At 40.7% G+C, this 19804-nt stretch overlaps 1 protein-coding gene across 3 annotated transcripts in view; it reads right to left on the bottom strand.

The window, feature by feature from the left end:
- The window catches only part of lnx1 (ligand of numb-protein X 1), a 35081-nt gene extending 16494 nt beyond the window's left edge, over positions 1 to 18587 (bottom strand). Inside the window, exons 1-2 of one of the 3 annotated variants that reach the window (XM_085152530.1) lie at positions 18278 to 18587; positions 12980 to 13490 (exon numbers count right to left, since the gene is read on the bottom strand). In XM_085152530.1, coding sequence (XP_085008656.1) covers positions 12980 to 13434 — 455 coding nt within the window. In that variant the 5' untranslated portion in view covers positions 13435 to 13490; positions 18278 to 18587. Of the gene's footprint in view, positions 1 to 6244; positions 12907 to 12979; positions 13491 to 18277 lie in introns of those variants that run through there. The other 2 variants (XM_085152531.1, XM_085152532.1) reach the window with 2 other exon arrangements.
- Positions 18588 to 19804: the final 1217 nt, after the last annotated feature.

Raw genomic sequence — 19804 nt, 5'->3', positions numbered from 1 at the left:
ATGTGAAATAAACACCAGCTCACAACTCATCAAAGCCCTTGAGATTCTCCAATCCTCTTTAGGGGTGAGTGGATTATCCTTTCTAACCCAAATACTCTCTCCGCTCCCTGACTGCCACGGACAGTCATGTTGGGCCACAGTCCGCATACAACGCAAATTACCTCTGATAAGGTGACAATTCCAGGTCAGACAGTCAGCTACAGCAACTGGGCTCAGCGCATACTTTCAAATGTGGGTAACAGATAATAATGATACATACAGTTTGGAATCTAAAGCACTGTTTAAACTCACACTTTAAGTCTGTGGTGACACAGCTTCTGTTGACCTGCCTGTGAACTACAGTTTGACTGGCGTTGCACGACTAATGTGCCTTTCTTCTAATTCTTTTATTAATGTTAAGTGCAGCGGCAGGTAGTTGTTCTTGATGAGTGCTGACTCCTATCGCCAACTTTCAGATGGGTTTGAAAATATAACGAAGACATATAATGTGTGAGAACCCAGGAGAAATAAGCAGACGCTACACTGTGAGCCCGGAAGTAGACTGCACATGTGTGCGTATGTATATGTGTGTACAGAAGGTTTTACTGTGATATGTAAACAGTATATATACATATTCATAGTCATTTTATGGCTTAAAATGCTCCTGTCTGCCACACTGTAAACACAAAAATAACCAAATGATTGCACAAAAAGGCAAAAACAATATTTGTTTTTGCTGTTTTGCGCCATTGGTATGTAAGGTATGTGCTCAAGAATGTTTGGCCACCCTCCTTATTGCGCTGGTCAAGTGGATCTATTAGGCTCTTTTCCCACTCCCTAATTTTAGTCTTGGACTTCACTGCGTAGCTTTGCATGAGTCACAAAATAATCCTTACTTACTTCCATTCATCCACTGTCTGAAACAAGCCATATTAGCTCCTTTCTCCCTCAATTCTAATTGGCTGCTTCTAGTAAAGAGGAGGTTTGAGGCTGAAAAGGTAGGTGGGGCTTCTGTATTTGAAAACAGAATTGTGGATGTGGATGGGATGATGTTAGTTTTATCTGTTCTCTTTGACATTACGCAGGTATATATATATATATATATATATATATATATATATATATATATATATATATATATATATATATATATATATATACCTGCGTAATGTCAAAGAGAGCAGATAAAACAGAGCATTTAGGGCAGTCCAAAACCTGAGCCATGTTCAGTAAGAACATTCATCACTCTAACAGTATGTATGTGCCAAAAAATAAGGATTGAAAATTATAATCAGAAAATCAATCATGGAAATCCAGCAATTATGCATAGACTCTGGGCTTGGTGTACATCCAATCTAGCTGATAGAGGGAGTGAAAGCTGTCTATCTCTAACAGCTCTTGGCTGAGTCCCAAGCATAACTTGTTTTAGAACAGTCTGAGCTGAAATAAAAACACAAGGCTCTGGGGAAGCACCTGTGGTCACAACACACAAATATAGACACACAAAAAAACCCGGCCGCACAAGAATGCTAGCGCAGTATCAGTAGGAGTGGCCGCCAGTAATTGAATTTGTGTTGATAAAACCTTGATGCAGAGTTGCTTCCTTGATTAGTGTAGTGAATCAATCACACATAAGGTGTGCATGCCAGATACATAAAGTTTGATTTGGGGGGAATGGACAGAGTGATGCATAGATGCATAGATCAAGTGAAGAGAGAGTGACATAAAGACAGAGTAATCCAGTTAATGATGAACTAGAAGAGTATTAATCAGAGGATGTGCTGGTGTGTTGATTGGATCCGCCTGCTGTGAGGGGTAATCCCATCTGCCGCATGAAGAGGGGATGAGGCCAAACCTAGAAGGGGCAGCGTCTCCTGTGTGAGGACAGTTGGGATAAGCTTGTTTCTAAAGACGGATCTGCTAAATTGAAGTAGGAGCTGAGCTTCTGTTGGGCGTGACTTCTTACCGCATTTGAAGATAAGTGGGTGTTGAAAACAAAAGGGAACGCATACAGTAACCCATAAATCCCATCTTTCTGTTTGAACTGTCTATTGTGCTCCTGTGCAGTGAGCAGTGGCTCCGCAGGTTTGGCAAGCTTAATGCATCTGAGCGTTCACAAGCGCAGATGAGAAGCCAGCACAGTGTCAGTCGAGTCAGCCTGTTACAACAGCCCGAACTCTGAGTCATGGTTTTTGACCAAATCAATATGTGTGATTATCAGTCGAGCCACGACCCCATGATCAGGCTCGAAGAATATTTATGCAGCATTTACTGTGTCAGTGTCTGGTTTCAACCAGGAGAGCAATCACATACTCTTTTTGTCAACACAGAAGAAGAGTTAAGGAAGTACTAAAACTGATTTATTTTCTGCTGTGTGGCTGAGCTGGATCTCAGCTTACTAATACACCTTACGTATGTCCAGCTCAACTGTGGCTGTTTTCCAGTGCTGCAGTCAAGCACGATGTGTACGTTGATGTGTCGACAACTCTAACTGTAATCCCCTCCACGCTACACTGAACTGCATAATCATAGAGAATCCCCACCAGGCTGCTGTCCCACATTGCCTTTGGCACCTTTTAGCCTATATTTTTCACTCTATGCCATCCTAGCCCTTGGCAGTGTCCTGGTTTCTCTATCTCCACGTGCCATGGTACAACAGCCTGAAACACGGCCAGCACTGGTCAGCCCAACCAAAAGCCCTGACACTTAGTAGGCGACGTTCACGTGAGAGATTAACTCTACGCTGCTCTCCTCTCTGCTGTCAGTTACACTCTGTTAGATGCGTGCTCTGCAGTCTGCTCATATGGAACGCCTCCTGCAGATAAGCTGCTGCAGACAGCACGATGCAGAAAGCATTTCATGTCATACACGTCATGCATCAAAACCCATCAACAGCAGCAAAACTTTGAGTCAGTCATAAGCAAAGGTTAACTTATACTAATCTTTGTAATACACCTACCTTCTATCATGTAGCTAAGAAAGAAGGGCATCTGAATTAAAAAAATATTACACATTTAAATTTACTTAAAGTCTGTCCTAATGAAACACCACTGTAAGACTCATCTTCAAACCTTTCTGCATGCTGACAGTACCAGACACACCTGAGAGGAAAGCTCTGCTGAAGTAAACACACTGATCTGCTACTCGCTGCTGTTCATGAATAAATGAATACACACACCTGTTCTTTTGTGACTGTGTATTTACACATGCATGGCGTGTACTTCAATTATACAACATCAAATGCGTCTTTGGTGTGTTGATTAGTCCATATTTGTTTTATGTGAACAGTAATGTGCAATTTTAGATTAATGCATTAGTCTGAATTGCTTCAGTGTGTCCTCTGCATGTGTCCTTGCCCCATGTCTCCTTGCATGTTTAATTGTGTTGCTTCTGTAGACTTTGCCCACCTTTGCATATAAATGCTTCCATGGTTGATTCACTGAATTTGCTTCATAAACTAGAATCCCACGCAAAGAAATAATTAAACTGATTTAATTTTCGGAAAGCTGTGCAAGTACTTCAGGAGGTGGTAAGCATGACTTTTATCTTTCGGCTTCGCTCCCACTGTATCTGCCTTGCTAGATACAATGAGACAGGGGGAGCTGCATGACTACAGAACAAGGATTAATATTTAATCCAAACAAAATTCTAATTAGTGAAGCCTGCCCCACACTAGGTTCACACATGTGGCCAAAGGGGGCATGGAATGGCATGGCGCGCTGCCTCTGACTCGAGGTGGACCTGGTACAAACAAATGACTGGTATTGTTCAGATCCAACGAGTGAGCGGCGGCTGGGTGTCTGAGCCTGTTAGGATGCGTTCATGCTGAAGTCGTCTGGAGCAATAGGAGTGCGTATTGCTCGTTGTGATCAAACACCTCCGAGATGAGGTCTGAAAGGACGGAAGCTAAGCTAATCATAGTGTTTAAGACATCTCAGCTCAAGCCCAGAAATGAACACAGATTAATCATTAATGCTCTGTGATGATCAGGGGATGCCATGTGTGCTGGGGTTAGGGAATACGCAAGATCCAATGGCTGGTGTGTGTGTGTGTGTGTGTGTATGTGTGCACTGTTATGATGTGGGCAGTAAATATCACACCCAGTTGCTGTGTTGCGTGTACCAGCGTGGTGTTTGTATTGGCTGTTGATGACATAATACAATGGCAGTAAACCTATTAAGAGTTTCATCACAGAGACATTAACTCTCCACTTGCAATGTTGGTTACACTTACTCCCTGTGTATAGCAAGTATAGTGTGTAAACAAGCCTGTACAAGCATACTGATGTGTAAACAAGACAGATTATAACCATTCTCGCTTTTCTCACACCGTACAAACTCACTGAAGCAATCACGCACACACACAGAATGACATCTGTAAGCGAAAGAACAGACTGAGAAAGACGAGTGGAGAGACGGTGTAGGCTGAGGCGGCAGTCGCACAACGGGAGCTGGAGGCTGCTGCTGTCAACAGTATGGATAAAGACAAATGGTGTGCCACTGCTCACTAGCCAGGCAGAAAAACACCACGTCCGCGATTGTCTGCTTCTAGTTTCTCTCTCTGTCATGTCATAATCAGCAAAAGCTCTACTGTCACCGGTACAGAGACACACTCCAACACATGCTGTCAATATTTCTCACTTAGTGAGTGTCAGAGAGAAATCAAATGATTTTATTTACAAACAAGCACTCACTGAAAGGACCTGCATACTGTGTCTGCTGGGTACCATCACCATGGCAGCCGTATGTATAGCCAGATGGAAGGCAGGCACAGGAAGTGACCTTATACCCTGCTGTCTCCTCTCATCTCCCCTCTCCTCTTTTCTGTGCACTGCATGGTTCATCCACTCTATTCTTCTTACATCCTCAACCACTTCTTTCTGTGTGTAATTAAATCAGTTTGACCTATCTAATATAATAAATCTGTTTTACTTGATTTGCAGTGTTTACAGTGTATCACCCTTCTTTCCTCTCCTCTTTGGCATCCATTGCTGCCCAACACGGGCTCTTGCTGTCTGCAGGAACTAAGCCCCACTCAGTGCAGAGAGCGCATACAATGAAATGAGGGGATTTGCGAGGCGGCCCATTGTTCCATGTGTTCATGCAGTATAATGGGACATTTCCGACAGACTGGAGAGAAGAGCAATTGCTGAGCTCCGGGATCACAGAGCTTTGAGTTCACACGGAGCTAGTGAATGTAGTCAACGCTTACTCCCACACAAAGAGAGACCGAGGAGCCAAGAAGGAAGACGGTGTGACGTACAGTATGGAGTACTGTAAAAATACGACTGAATTTAAATGTTAGATTATCCATCAATGTCAATTTGCAAGCAAAAAATAAAAGTATTTGCAACTTTGCTCTGGTCTAAATGACTTAGATCAAACTATTGGCCAGACAAAACAAGCACTACTAGGACGTTACATCATATGACTAATATTAACTAGAAGTGTATTTTACAGATCAGGTTACAATGAACACAGAAATGTTGACACAGATGTTTCCATGTGCATTAGTTCTGATATAATGTTTGATGCAGAATTAATTAGAAGGAAATGTGCAGCAACAGGTGCATTATTATGTTATGCTGTTTCCAACACAGACGGATTTCTCATTTTGTTCAGTATAACAAAATGTATGTGTGTATAAGTGAATGTGTAGTTTATTTTCAGTAGATGCAAACTGAGAGTAGCCAGATATGAATTTTTAATGCGGTGAAAGTCTATTCCACAAATAAACACAGAGTAGTTACAACCGTCCGAGAGCCCATACAGGCTGTGCACACACAGTGTTTGGGTGTGTAAAAAATACTCGCTTGTGTGTCCAAATACTGTATTGCTCCAGTCAATACAGTAGTGACACACTAACACACATGCTACTAAAGAGAACGAGATAAAGGCAGAGATGCCATGCTGCAGTGCCGCTCTGTAGCATCCCAACCGTCCTGGACAGCATAAAGCACAACCTGCTGGCTCTGCTGCGTTTTAGCGCCACAGCAACCAGTGACCAAAGCATCAGGAAGCAACTGACTGGTTGTTTTCACAACAAAGAAGAACACCCTGACTCTTCAAGCGATGATCCAAATGTCAACATTGGAAGTAATATACAAATATGCATTAACGCTCTGAATGCAGACACAAACAAATGGGTTATAAAAGTAAACAAAATGCACGAATACACATAACAGCTGCGCTGTTCACTGATGGAGGGATAGGATGGGTAGATGTTGATGAAGAGGATGCAGGAGGAGGCTGAGTGTTGTACTCACAGTTCTGAATAGAGGATGTGCAGGTTGCCCAAATTGTCTGTGTAGTTGGCCGGACTGAGCCAGGGCAAAACTAGCAGCAACAGAGCCTTCATGATCAATGCTCTGCTCCTTTTCCTCTCTTTTATTCCCTGTTTCCTCCTTTCTGAACTACAGCTCTCTCCTCTCCTGTTCCCCCCTCCTCCCCCTCCTCCTCCTCCACCTCCAATTCTCCGAACCTGGCCGTGCTGACCTACCCCTCCTCGCCTGTCTTTCTTCTCAAGGGGCGCTCTCAGATTTGAATTAATCCTCGACTTCCTTCCTTCTAGCCTCTCTTTCCCCCTTTTGTTTTCCTTTCTCTACTTATGTCTGTGTGAGTTTCTTCCTCTGCCTCAGGCTGGTTGCCTGGTCATCTCAGCTGCAGAGGCAAACGGGCCAGTTGCCAGAGGTTGAAGACGTAGTGGAGGAAGAAGAAGCAGCAGAAGCAGGTGCAGAGAAGTCCCGTTGGTGCACAAGAGGAAGATGTAAAAGTGCAAGAAGAACAGGAAGAAGACCCTTGCAAAGGTGGCACATTTGGAATACAATTTGAGATGTACGGCCCCTTAATCTGCTCTGGGCACTGGCGAGTTGTAAGAGGATTTGTGCTCGTATGCGTGTGTGTGCATGTCAGTCTCCCTCTGTGTGTGCGTATGTGTGCGCGTGTGTGTATGTCAGAGAGAACAGCGCAGGCTGTGACTTATACTGCAGCAGAAACCACTGAGGTGGGGGGGGGATGGAGCAGACCAAAAAAGAGACAGCAGGGGGGGAGAGGTACCAGGTGCGCTGTGATTGGCTCTACCCTCTTCACATGCGTACTCTCACGTACACTCCCATACATACATACACACAAGTACAATCTCTGCATTCACCTCCCCCCTGCCTGCACATACATTCACCCGTGAAGGGGAGGATAGAGAGTATGTTGCCTTCCAAAACCCTCGCCCCTCCTCTCTAACGATGGACTAATCCCAGTGCAGCAGATTGGTCTGATCGCTCAAAAGAATCTGCCTACATGTGTGGAAAAAAAAAAAGACAGAGCATGACCAAAACACACCGGCAAATCAATATTCTCTGCACGGGTGGAGCCTTGTTATCCTGAGTGACATGAATGAGAAATATGGGCGAAAAAGGAGAAGATTTAGAATAAGTCTTTACTGACACACTGTCCATTTTCATTCATTCCATATTAATTCAATTTTGTAATGTACAAGAGCTGGTAAATGGAAGGGGAAAGGTAATTCATAAGAACAAAGGATGAACCCATTCACCAAGACATCTCCACCTGTTTAGATTGATTGTGGAGAAGCTGTGGGAAACATGACTGGAGCTGTGTGCTGACAAACTGTATTAGGCGTTGGTGACATTAACTATTAACTATTGTGATTTGATTTAAAATATGAGCAAGATATATATATATATATATAACTGCACTGATGGTGTTTGGGGTATGCATGGGGCTTCTTTCATCCTCTTCTATCTTTTCATTCATTTGTAGTAAACAGAGTGCAATGGGGAGAAGCGTTGGCTAAACAACTTTGAATATGAAATGCAGGAGGACAATAGATACTGATCTATTTTTATTCTATCAAATCTCACCCTCAGTCCCGTTTCCGTCAGTTTATAATTCATTTAGGCATTTTATTCAAAGTAGAGCCATCAAGCCAGATTCTATTCATGTAGTCCAAAATTACAAGTCTGCCTTTGCTTTCTGTTTTCTATTTTGCTCTTATATTTTCCACCCTTATCTGATTTTCATAGCGCTGAGCTACACTCAAGAAACACACTTGTAAATTGTGGTGTAAATACCCTGTCTGGATGAATTTCTCATGGATGGAGGTAGTATAGTTACCGGCTGAATTTTTTCCTCTATGCGTTTGTGCATCTCTGTGTTAATGCATGCATGCATGCAAACTCAGGCATAAGTTGTCCTGCAGTATTTGAACAGTACGCACAGCAACAAGACCACAGGGCACGGAGGAAATGGAAAAGTAATTGGATTGTGACAGGATGCAGTTTGTGAACAGAAGCCAGTCTGCCCCACAGGACTCATTTCATTCTCTTGCACATTAACTTGGAGTCACAAAAGAGGCATCATAACATACACATAAACACATACTCCAACCACATTATTACTTTTCATTTCCCACTCACAGCAGCCAATTCATCATACTGACACAAAGTCATAATCTTTAAAAGTTATTACAGAATACTTTTGTATTCTTGACATTCTGCTTTAAAGTCAGCTTACAAACCGAGGCTGTTTAAGCGCTAATAAGTAACACGTAAAGGAAACAAAGAGATGGTATGACAGTGTTATAGCGTTTATCTGTGTTGCATCTTTTTCCCAGCTTCGTGATATTCTCTATTGCAGGAGCTTGCAATACAGTAGAAGTGCCTACTCTCTTTTCCTAGAGCTCTTTTTTAAAAATAAATTATGCAGTAACACTTTATGTATTTCTTCTCTCTGCTACTATGGTAGTACTAACAAGAAACCGTGTCCTGAAAAAGTACATTTATCTAGCTCCTTCAGTGGTTCACTCTCTGCAGATGGTGAAGCAATTGAATTAAAAATCTATGCAATAAAGACTTTGGTTGCTTGGTTATTTAGTTAGGTTTCCAAATAAGTCAGTTTCTTTTTTTAATCTTAGCAGTTTTACAAAGTGCTTTCTAATTCATCCACTCAACCAGACACATTAAAAACTCGTGTCTGCCATTGGTAGCAGCTTGGGCACCTCCACTGAGACACCTGTCACATGGAGGTATCAAAGACTGAACCATTCACTCTGCAATTAGGGGCTTAGTGCCATTTTGAAAAAGAGACCAAAACCCAATAATAACACATCAATCCAGATAAGAACCACCAATGTATTAAACAAAGAATCAGAATCAGAGACATTATTTCAGAATAAATGTCTCAGATATTAAGGCTACCCATAACACCCTTCTCTTCAGAGTGTGTTATGTCCTCTAATATCAAATAGGTATATGTAAATAACTATAAATCTGCTATAAGAATTACATAGACAGGTAAAACACTTTTCCGCTTCCCTCACTGGGTGGCTTTTCTCCCTCTATGAGTGTCTATCTGGTGAAACACTGATTCGAACATGTTCACCAAAACCATAAACAGAACAGTACAGAATGAAATAAAATAAAAATAAGCACATAATAAAATAGAAAATGTCTGCATGCATCACATGTATTTACATAAGCTTTGAACTACTCCTCAGTGGGCATTGGAGGCATACTTGAAAAACAAGGTAGTTTTCATAAAAGGAAAAAGAAGATGAACAAAATGCTGTCATGCTCAAGGCAAAATATCATCAAAACAGAACTCTGGGTAAATTGGCTAATATGAAAAACATGAGAATGAGAGACCTTCAAAGCAGAAAAAAATGATTTTGTGCATTATAGATAGACACATAGCTACATAAAACTAGCGAATGAAAAGAAAGAGAAGAAAATACCTGGGGGATCACATAAGGAGGCTATTTTTTTTTTGCCATATCGTATATATCCATACAGGGAAAAGTAATAGAAAACTGAAAAGATACTGAAGATTACATAGTTGAGATGTTATTCTTGATTGCAGAGATGTGTCCAGGATGGCATTTTCTCTATCCAAAGGCCAATAAAGGTCACAAATGATTAGATTAGTATGAAATCAGCTCTGAACAGATGGCATGGCTGTCTAAGTCATTAGAACTCCTGACACATTGCCAGATTTTGGGGTAGCAACAGCCAGAAACAGTCCACCCATCATTAGAACATAAAATACAGGCAGAGGGAGGAGCAGCGTTACACACATGAAACGGGTACTGAAAGCACATCTTGACTGGCTTAATTTCCCCAAATTCCATTTTGAGTTTTTATAAAATTTTAGGAAATTTGTTCCAATCCTAAAGCATAGTTAAGTTTTGTCTTATTGCTATATACTTGGAGGGGCATAAAACAAACTGCCATGGCACTAATTCTACAGCAGAAAGCATTTTTAGGTTTCTATCCCATGCAAAACAACGTGGATTTACTCTCACATTTTAAAGTGCTATTCTTGCATTAGCTATTTAACCATCTGAAGGACAAAAGGATATAAATGAAGAGTGGGAGCAAAATTAATAAAGGTGCTTACACATGGAATGCACAGGAACAGCTTGACAGGCAAGAAAATATATCTTTGCAAATGAAATGATAAAATGATAAAATTCACTGTTTGGAACTCCTCTCCAACTCACCGCTGAGTGAGTTGGTGAAAAGAATTTACAGTATTTGCATATAATTTCCTCCTGTGTCACTTGTGTCCTGTTAAAATGACACGAAGGCGTTGATTATACTTGCTTGCGGACATGGAAACAGACAGCTGGAGATAGTTTCTGTTAAACTTCTTTAAATCTGCTACCCGGAGCGCTTGTGTACTTGATACATTGTACACATGTAAGTGCAAGTTCATAAAAAACAAGCAGGCTCATAGACATTTGCACAGATGCTTGCAGTCAGTGTCTAAAGATGACATGTGTCATGTTACCTGGGTGAGTGAACCAGGGTTTTGAGTTTCCGTTCTGGACTTATTTTCAAAAGTTTGAAGGAATGACGTTGGGTTTTCCAGGTTATCATAAGTTTTGGGTTATCTAGTTTCTGAACATGTCTCTTTCCAGTGTATTTGTAATTCTTGACTTCTGGTCAGTTCATGTCTTTCCTATTCTGATGTCCATGTCTGTTTCTCCCCTGTCCCAGTGTCTAGCCCATGAATCTCAGTGTTTGTTACTTCCTGTCTTATTTTGATAGTCTCTCATCCTGTGTGTGTTGTGTTCTGCCTCGTCGGTCAGATTAGTTTCAGCTGTGTTCCCACCTGTGGTCTGTTCCCTCGTTATCCCTTGTGTATTCATGTCCTCAGTCTCCCTTTGCTTGCTGTCATGTTTTCTGCTCATGCTGTGTGGTTTTGTTTTTTCTGTGAGGTCTATGGTTCCTTAGTAGTTTCCTAGTTTCCTATTCCTAGTTTCTTCTTGTGAGTTTAGTTAATTCTCATTGTTTCCAAGTGCTGCACCTGCCTAACCTGCCACAAGGCCGAATTGTGACAGAATGACAGCCATTATGGACCCAGCAGCTCTCAACCCCTTAGATGAGTTGAAGGAGGGCATGATTTATAGGATAAGGATATCAGGGAGCAGTTAGTTATAGGCTACAAAGACTGGTATCCACCATTTCTTGGTTACTGGACTTACTACATGAGGGTCATTGAAACTGACTTTCTCTGTCTGGATCAAATAAAGCCAGCGAAACAAGACTGTTTTCAATACAACGGGACCTAAGACTGATCAGTGTGCCACAAAACAGGCTAAATCAAAAGACTGTTAATTCTGTTTGTTTAGTTTCTGAGCATGCCTATGAAAAAGTAAAAGATAATTTAACTTCAGTTTTGAGCCACTGCATTGCACAAGTGAATTGTGTATATCTAAGCCAGTCGCTATCAAGTATGAGTTTGTTGCTCCTGAACTGACTAATAATGAACTCTCTGTTCAAAGTCCTCTGTTTCTGAGCTGGCACGTAATAAATCTGTTAATTTTGATTATGTGTCTCCGGGTCTGCTCCGTCTTCGTCTTCAGCATCGCGGTTGACCTCCAGATCCTCTTTGTCTCCACCGCTAGAAAAAGCCCCTGAGTTTTGCCCCGAGGCATTGTCGACCTCCTGAACTATGTGTGTTTTTTTTTTTTTTTTTGGACTCTGTTTGTCTCATGCACCCTGTGTCTTGGTATGGACTCATTAATTATCTCTGTCTTTGAGTGGTGCACCTGGGTCCTTACAGACTTACGGAGATGAAAAGTATAATCCCAACCCAAGACCACTAGTTTCCTATAGTTTATAATTTAAATATACTTGATAGATTCAATATATAGAGAATATTAACCAACATCTTTCAATAAAAACTCAAAGACGCCATGTACCCACTGGACCCTGATGGAAATGTTTAAATCGGCATTTCACTGAAACTATTCTACATTCCTGCAAACAGTATGGAGAGTCATCTCTCTGAAAGCAGTCTCTCACCTCTACAGCTGAATCCTTCTGGGAACTGGCCTCAGAGAGCCACACCTCATTATAACATTCACATTACATGAAGGAAAAGACTTGGGAAGAAATGACAGGCGAAAAGATGAGCGAGAAAAGAAGGTATAAAAAGAGCATAAACAGATGAAACGAGTCTATGTTTTGGAAATGGGAAATAAGATTCAGGGAGGGACAAAATTTTTAGAGTTTAAGGAGTTTTAGGCAACTTGATTTTTCTAAGTTTTAAGTGCAAATGAATAGGAAATACTCCTGGTGCTTATGTGTGGTGTGGGGCAAGATTCACTAATTATCCCAGCGGCCTTTGGGCTAAGGAAGTGTTAATGAGCATTAATGAAAACAGACCCAGACTGAGAAAAAAGGAAGTGCTTTCTTTTATAAACAGAGGATCTGGGCCTAGTTTAGATGAAAGTCTCGTTGGAAGAACTCTACCCTTTGGGACTGGAGCTGTGGGCTAATGACGATGGGCAGAGGAGGGTGGGAGACTTGGAGTGTGTGCTTACTTCAGGTCATTGTAGAGTTTAGTAGACACATCAAAACCAAATAGAAAAAAAGGAAAAACGAGAAGCTAAAGTACTTGCCTACTTGTTTAATAGCAATACTAATAATATAATTTTTAAACAGGGAATTTAATGGTGCAAACTGTTTCTACCAGCCTACCTGAACTTGATGTGGTCTTCCAGTTGACCACGGGGCATTGTTTCAGTGCAATGGTCAGTGAAGGGACAAGCCACGGACAGCTTCTCCAGCAGCTTGTGGACCAGAAGACTGGGCTTCCTGCAGGTCTGCAGCATGAGGGGTTCACGGCACACAGGACAGAAGTCACTCTCCAGCAGGAAGCTGGTGAGACACTCTCGGCAATAAGTATGTCCGCAGGGCGTGTCCAGAGGCTTGATGAGTGGCTGCAGACAGATGTGACAGATGAGGTCATCGTCCACTTCATCCTTGTAAAGGTACTCATGGTTCTCTTCCAACTGATGACTGTGGCCACATGATGCGCACAGTTCAGGAGTCGGAGACAATGATCCATAGTCTGAAGGGGAAAGAGGTGGAGCTGATGCTTCGGCCATTGCCGTGGCAACTTCAGGGTATGTACTCTGCTCCTGGATACTCATTTGGAGAACACTTGGGATGCCATGTTAGAGCTGGTAAGGAGGTTAGCAAAGGAGAGCTGTGGGGAAGATAAATATAATGCAAACAGACAAAAATGTAAAAAAAAATATAGTCTGTATTCAAAAATCAAGTGCAAAAGTGTTACCAGCAATGCTTGTAGGGTATTTTCACATTTTTGTAGAGTATTTACCTAACAACAAGTAACTGTTGTTGTGATTTGGCATTATATAAATACAACTGAACTGAATTAAATGACTGCAATTATATGAAACTGCTTCATGAGTAATACTGATGCATCACTATATAAGCCACATTTACCTGTTTTAGTTGCTCAAAATTGAATCACTTTGAAGTAAATTTCAGGGTCACTATTTGGGTCCAAAGAGTGATATATATCTAAAAGGGCGATTTGCTCATTCTTTTTTTTGCTATGAAAATACTCATGATGTCTTGGAGGAGCCGAGCAGGGACACTTTTATTTTTTTTATTTTTCAAACACAACTACAGAACATGTTGTGTGCAGCAGTCCTCCAAACCTGTCTTTTCTCCTCAGTTTGATTTTCTGCACTGACACAGAGAAGAGAGATCGAACAAGTGCGATTTCTTCTGTGGATGCAGCAACATCAATACTACTCATGTCAGCAGAAAGTGCAGAGACAGATAGAATCAGATAAGTCTTCAGCCTCCTGCTCAGTGTACAGCCTGACAAACATACATCACTGTTAATCCACAGCAATGTGACATGATTTTAGACGTGCCAAGTCTTTTTTTTGTCTTTACTGATACACAGGTTTACATTGTGAGTGTGCCAATGCACGCGTCATATCCAAAACCCAAAACAGGCATGCTATTTGGGCACATGGACACAAACAGATGGGCTCAGTGAGGCACACGTCACCTTGGCATAAGCCATCTTGTTGACTCTCCACATGCTTTGTTTCTGGACCCACTGCTGGGTGTTGGCTGCTTAATGAGACACTAGATCAAGTTAGAAAAACAAAACCAAACAACAACAACAACAACAAAACTTGTGTTTGGAGCCTACAAAATATTTATGTAATCCAAGCCCTAGTTCTGTTTTAATTGGACAGATTCCCATGCTCTTCTGCTAAATAATTTATTTCTAAAAAATTATAACTAACAATAGACTTTGATGTGGATTCCAATATGGTAATACATACAAATCTGTCCTACCTCTTTGTGAATACATGCAAATGTCCAGATTAACCACCAAGCTGCAGAATTAATCAATATAATTTCTTTTTACAGTATGAAATTGTTGGGTGGCAAGTTGTGAGAGCCATAAGCTTACAGTCTTTTGGTATGCCGGGTAGCAGAAGGCTAATAAGTAGAGGCTTAACAGTCTTAACAAAGATGAACTTTCCCTCTGAGAACTTGTGGTGGCACAGCTGATTCACCACACACTGTGGCAACGTCTGACTTTGTCTATGAAGCAGAGCACTTTCATCACTACACAGGAAAAGCTACAGACAGAAAAGGGGAGGGAAAGAGATCAAGTACCTGTCAGTAGGTGATGAGAACAAGAAAATGGTGATTCATAGTCAATGTAAATAAAAAATAAAGGTTGTCTAATATTCTCTTTAGCTTACGTCTGTTCTTTTCTCGCACTTGACGCAAAGCTGTTAAAAAACGATTCAAACTAACAATAGTATTAAACAGTGATGTGAAAAAGCAAGAGCACCGGGAAATAAAAATGAAATCTGGCATGCACACCCTAGAGTTCGGTAGCACGGGGGGTGCTGGATCAAAAAGACAATTCTAATATATTAGACCACTACAGAGCTCGTGTATAAGGATTTTATAACATTCCAAACAAGAAGAAGAGCTCCAACTTCTGGTTCATCAAATGAACATTGATGGGTTTTTTTCTCATACATACTAACAAACAAATATTTCAGCCTTGCTGAAGTGCTGAAACTGAGAATCTCAAATGACACCACAAGGAAATGTAGTTTTTTGGCTTTAGAAGCCAATATTGACCCATTAATAAACTTAAAATGTAATTATGTATATATGTCTGCTTGTATTCTATCTTTTCCTTAATGTGAATCTAAGAGGGTACAAGCTCTATTACAACTGGGATTGAATTATTGAACTTAAATTATTGACCAAAGAAATCAATACATGCACTTTGTCACTTTGTATAAAATATAAAAAGTGTTTAAAATTTCACAAATTGTAATGTCCAGAAGAAATTTATGAAGAGATTAAATTGATGTTGAGTAGAAATGAGTTAAGGCAATTGATGCAGCCCTTAACAACAGGCCAAGTTTCACATGTGGCCCCCTGGGAAACTTAATTGCACAAGAGAAACAGGTAGCACTAGGAGCTACCTGCGGCTCCTGGGACAACACTGGTGGTTCTCAGGAAGGAGTTCTTTTTGTGTCAAATGCATCACTGATCTTGGCATGATCTTGACTTGGCTCAGTCCTGTGCATAAGAACATCTCCCAACATACGCAAGATATTCCAGAGAGAAGAAAGACAACTTTCACCCAAAGACTAATGGCAAAATGCAACTAATGGGAGGCCCTTCCTTTCTCTGGAAATCCGTTCTGTTCAGTCAAGTCAAATCACAACAGCTGCCTTAAGGAACTTTACATTGTAAAGTAAAAATACTACAGTAATAGTTACAAAACCCCCGACAATCAGACGACCACCTATGATCAAACATGGGGTGAGAGTGGGAAGGAAAAATTACATTTTAACAGAAAGAAATCTCCAGAAGCAACAGGCTCAGGGAGGGGCAGCCATCTGCCGTGACCGGGTGGGGGTGAGGGGAGGGAGACAGGACAAAAGAGACACTGTCAATGAAGATATATAACTCCTGTTTGTGCTGTTTGTCATTGTGCTGGTAATTTTTGAACTTTTAAAAACAATTTCTCACAGGGATCCATTTGTTCTAACTTACAATCAAAGATTATCTTATGTTCGGTTATTCCAACAGATCGATGATGTCTTCCATTGGGTGTAGTTCTTTTTTCTCAAGAATTTTACAGTGGAGCCTGACATGCATAAATAACATCTATACAACATGGCACAATAGCAGGGATATTCCCAGTGCTGCTACATGTATCTACATGCAGACATTTCATGCTTTTGCACACCTTTTTTTTTTCATGCAGGCATATTCAGTGGACACACCCGTGCCTGAGGAGCATTGGCTCATACTGGATCATTCCTAATCTCTGAAGTGATAAGTTCACTTTGTCACAACAGTCCTGTGGGACTGCTGCTCTTTCCTCACAACAAAATCATTCAGGACAGCTAATTGACTGAACCTTGACTACATATTGTTGACGTTTAATTATTGACTACACTGGCCATCTAGTATCCAAAGAGAATGAGAAAGGTGGGGCTGTCAGGCTCAAGGCTTTCAGTTTGGACTACAAAGTAAAAAAAATGTTTACATAAATACAACACTCGGGGTAGTCTTTATTTTCATCTTTGAAGTATAGTTATGCCAGTTGTTGGCTGTCTAGGCCTTATGCAACTGAGTGCAAAGAGAGGTGTTTATTTAGCATAGCGTGAGCCTTCTTTCATACAGTTTGCACATTGTCTTTAACTACCATTGTTTATTGACTCTCAGGTTTCTCTCCTGTGATCTGAAATAACTTGATGAGTTAATAAAGAGACACGGCCATGCCAAGTCAGCTTCTTAACAAATGATTGTGAAGAATAAGCCATTAATAAGGTGATTTCTGTATCAGCATTCTCATTGTCCACACTGAGCTAGCTTGTTGCTATGTACAAATCCACTCCTCATTTTTAGTCACAGACATCAAACCATATTTGTATCGACCAAACAAAACACACCCTCAGAGTCAAAGTCAAAGCCTGACAAATCAGACAAAGTATGAGTGTCTGCAAAGCAGGTTCATGCTGCAACATAATGATCTCTCTGTCAAATCAAAGCACCGTGTCACTGTAATTGACAACGAAGACACCTGTTACAGGTGAAGATAATAAACTGATCTGTGACTCGTGTTAGGAGAAATCTCACTTGGAGAGTGGAAACAATAAGTTCCTCATCGACAAATGGGTTAGTCATCATATCATAAAAATATTTAAATAGTACCAGATAACCTGCTGACAGGTCAATAATCTAAGTGTAACATAGCACAAGGCAGGCTGGACTCAGGCACAAAAGTTATGTGTTGTAGAGCATAGACCAAACATAGGCAGTTTTGTTCAGACATGTCCATGAGACAGAAAAATTCCAACAAGCCATTTTTTCTTTTCATACAATCACAATCACACACCGATAAACATTGGAAAAAAACAGCAACAATCAGCCATCTATCTATCTATAAATTATTTAACTGCACACCAAATGTAACACAGCATAATATTTTTGATGTCTTCAGCACATTTTGTTCCTTTTAGAATAAACAGGGGATGTGCAAATAAAATATTAGTATAATTTCTGCCCTTTTACTAATCTCTGCATTAGGCTCGTGTGTATGTTTGTGTATTCTGGCCTCTCTCTGAGTTCATAGCAATCTGAACATTGAGTCTGAGCCAGACCTGACACCTCAATCTGGGAAAACAGCTGAAGCCAGATGTGAAACCCCATGAAGCGTCACATGTATCTGAATGGCTGAGTGGGTCAGCACAGACTGTACTTAACACCAGTGCACATAGGTAAGAGAAAATCGACATACGCTACACTCACATATAAAATACAAATTTAATGCAAATTCTTTCCATGCAACACCGGAGCAGCAATAACTGCTGGCACGACGTTTTGTGTAACTTAGTGAAGCATTTAAGATAAATAACAGACATGCTTCTAATAAAATGTAAAATAGGAAACTATACTTACATGGCTTCATTAGCAACATTCCCTTTCGGCAGTGCAGTTCACCTGAACAGGTAAAGTCTGGCAGGCAGTGTAACTTTAAACCATTCAGAGAGGAGGTGGAGGGGAAGGACAGGAGAGTTAAATGACGTAAAGAGGACTTTGTCCAACTCAAGCAAACCGGAGACCGGCTGACAGTCTTCATGTAGAAAGAGAGAAATTTTATCCTGCTGCTGGACTTTATAAAATACGGAGAGTCCAAAGCGGAGAGGATTTCTCCTGTGTGAGCCCAGAACCTGCTCACCTCTAAACAGGCAAAGGTGATCAGGAAGTGGGCAGAGAATAGAGGCGTGGTTAGAGAAAAGGTAAATAAGAGAACTGCCCAAACCTGTACTGGGAGTTCAGCAGAAGCTGGGTTTTCTTCTAAAACAGTGTGGGCAGAGGAAATGAAACCTTGAACTTTGTGTAAAAGGCAACTGAAACACTTCAAAAGTGACTAGTACTAATAACAAAAATATTTTTAATGAACTAAAATGTCATGCAAAATGCCACCAGTGGCTTAAACTACAAGTTCAGATAGGACCTTTCTGTAACATGGCAAAGATTTAATAACCCACTAAGCATTTTAAACACCTACATGATTGATTTTCTGTAGACCACTCACTGAAACAGAAACACTGTGCTCTGTAGTTTAGCAGAAAGCCCATAATCTGAGTAAATGACAACATGTCTCAGATTTTTATAATGTTGCCAGGTACTGTAGAGTAAGCATTTAAACCTTTCTACAAGACAGGAATCGGAATACTTGATAGTTGTATGTGACTTTCTTTCTTATCATTATCTAAGCTTTCCTTTAGAAAAGCTGCTTTTAAATCCATGCGTGTGATTCCAGCTTTGCACAAAACAGTTGTTATCCTTTGTGTTTTCACGTGTGGCTTCCTTCTTTGCTTTTCCTACCTCAGGCTGCTCTTTAAACACAGATACTGTGAGCCACAGGTGCTCCAGACTCACTGCAGACATGAAATGACAATTCTTCATGAGTCACTCAGTGACGCAGACAGAGCTGAATCATTTAGCTTGTTTATTAAGAATATTCTCAAACAGTACACACTTGTAACATATTATTATGCAGTACCTGTCAGAGGGTTTTTTCCCCGTCATCTGAAGCTTATTTTGAGTGCATGAAGAGAACAAACAGACGGGTTACTTAAAAGAAAATAAATGACTGAAGTGTAGCAAAACAGTTGCAGTTGAGTCAACCAAACAGGTAAGTAAAATTAAGGTACAATGTAGGCTGTGTCTCTGTGTATAATATTTGGTATTTATGAGGCTAGAAATCTTTTATTTCAGTACTACAATAAAGGCAAATTCCCAGGTGACAAATGAACAGGAGTAAATCTATTTAACGATTTTAAGATTGTGATAAGTAAAGTTCAATCCTTTCTCATGTTCACAGTATCAGCAGCATTTGTTTAGTCCATTTTTACCTCCAAGCATAATTTATTCCAGTTGCAGTTCACATGGAGCTCTCCTGCAAATGTGTTGTTATTG

This window comes from Neolamprologus multifasciatus, chromosome 23 (assembly GCF_963576455.1).
Source record: "Neolamprologus multifasciatus chromosome 23, fNeoMul1.2, whole genome shotgun sequence".
Classification (NCBI taxonomy): domain Eukaryota; kingdom Metazoa; phylum Chordata; class Actinopteri; order Cichliformes; family Cichlidae; genus Neolamprologus; species Neolamprologus multifasciatus.
Note: the sequence above shows the minus strand (reverse complement) of the source record. Positions and strands in the feature narration are given on the sequence as shown.